The sequence below is a fragment of the Eurypyga helias genome, unplaced genomic scaffold, assembly GCF_000690775.1.
Source record: "Eurypyga helias isolate BGI_N326 unplaced genomic scaffold, ASM69077v1 scaffold22409, whole genome shotgun sequence".
In the NCBI taxonomy this organism is placed as follows: Eukaryota; Metazoa; Chordata; class Aves; order Eurypygiformes; family Eurypygidae; genus Eurypyga; species Eurypyga helias.
This window is the reverse complement of record NW_010270399.1, coordinates 952-1,749: the sequence shown is the minus strand read 5'-3', so window position 1 is coordinate 1,749 and position 798 is coordinate 952. Positions and strand designations below refer to the sequence as shown.

At 66.8% G+C, this 798-nt stretch overlaps 1 protein-coding gene across 1 annotated transcript; it reads left to right on the top strand.

The window, feature by feature from the left end:
• The first annotated feature begins 2 nt into the window (after positions 1–2).
• Positions 3–383, top strand: LOC104514688 (transcription factor 15-like). Its single transcript, XM_010158436.1, has one exon. The coding sequence runs from the start codon at positions 3–5 to the stop codon at positions 381–383; it is 381 nt and encodes a 126-aa protein (XP_010156738.1).
• Positions 384–798: the final 415 nt, after the last annotated feature.

Sequence of the window (798 nt, the reverse complement as noted above, 5' to 3'; positions counted from 1 at the left end):
TGATGGTGAAGCAGAGACAGGCGGCCAACGCGCGGGAGCGGGACCGGACCCAGAGCGTTAACACGGCCTTCACCGCCCTCCGGACCCTTATCCCCACCGAGCCGGTGGATCGGAAGCTCTCCAAGATCGAGACCCTCCGCCTGGCATCCAGCTACATCTCCCACCTGGCCAACGTGCTGCTGCTGGGCGAGGGCTGCGAGGACGGGCAGCCCTGCTTCAGTGCCATCTACGGAGCCAAGGGCGACCTGGACAGCAAGCAGCCCCGCAGCATCTGCACCTTCTGCCTCAGCAACCAGCGGAAAGGGGTGAGCGGGGCGGTGGGATGGGGGGCAGCAGCCCCTGCAAAGGCTGAGAGGGCTAGGAGGCTCAATACGTCCCCATAGGATGGGGGGCAGCAGCCCCTGCCCAAGCAGAGCAGGGCAGGAGGCTTGGAACATCCCCATGGGATGAGGGGCAGGGCAGGAGGCTTGGAACATCCCCATGGGATTCAGCACATCCCTGTGAGAGCCATGGGCTCTGGCTCCAGCCCCCGCTGGAGATTTTGGCTGCTCCCGGCCAAATCCTGCTTGTAGCCGCACGCCCACAGCTCCTGCTCACGTCAGAGGGCCGGGCTGCTCCCCCACGTCCATCCGGGCCGGGAGGTCTCGGGGGGTTAAACAGTCACCCCAGTGCTGGGGACACTTGGCTGCACTGGGGGGGAATTCAGGGCTCAAGGGTGACCCTGTCCCTGTCTCCATCGCCGTCCCCGACCCTGACCCACCAGCCCGCCGGGTGCTGGGGCAGGGCTGCCCCAGGCAG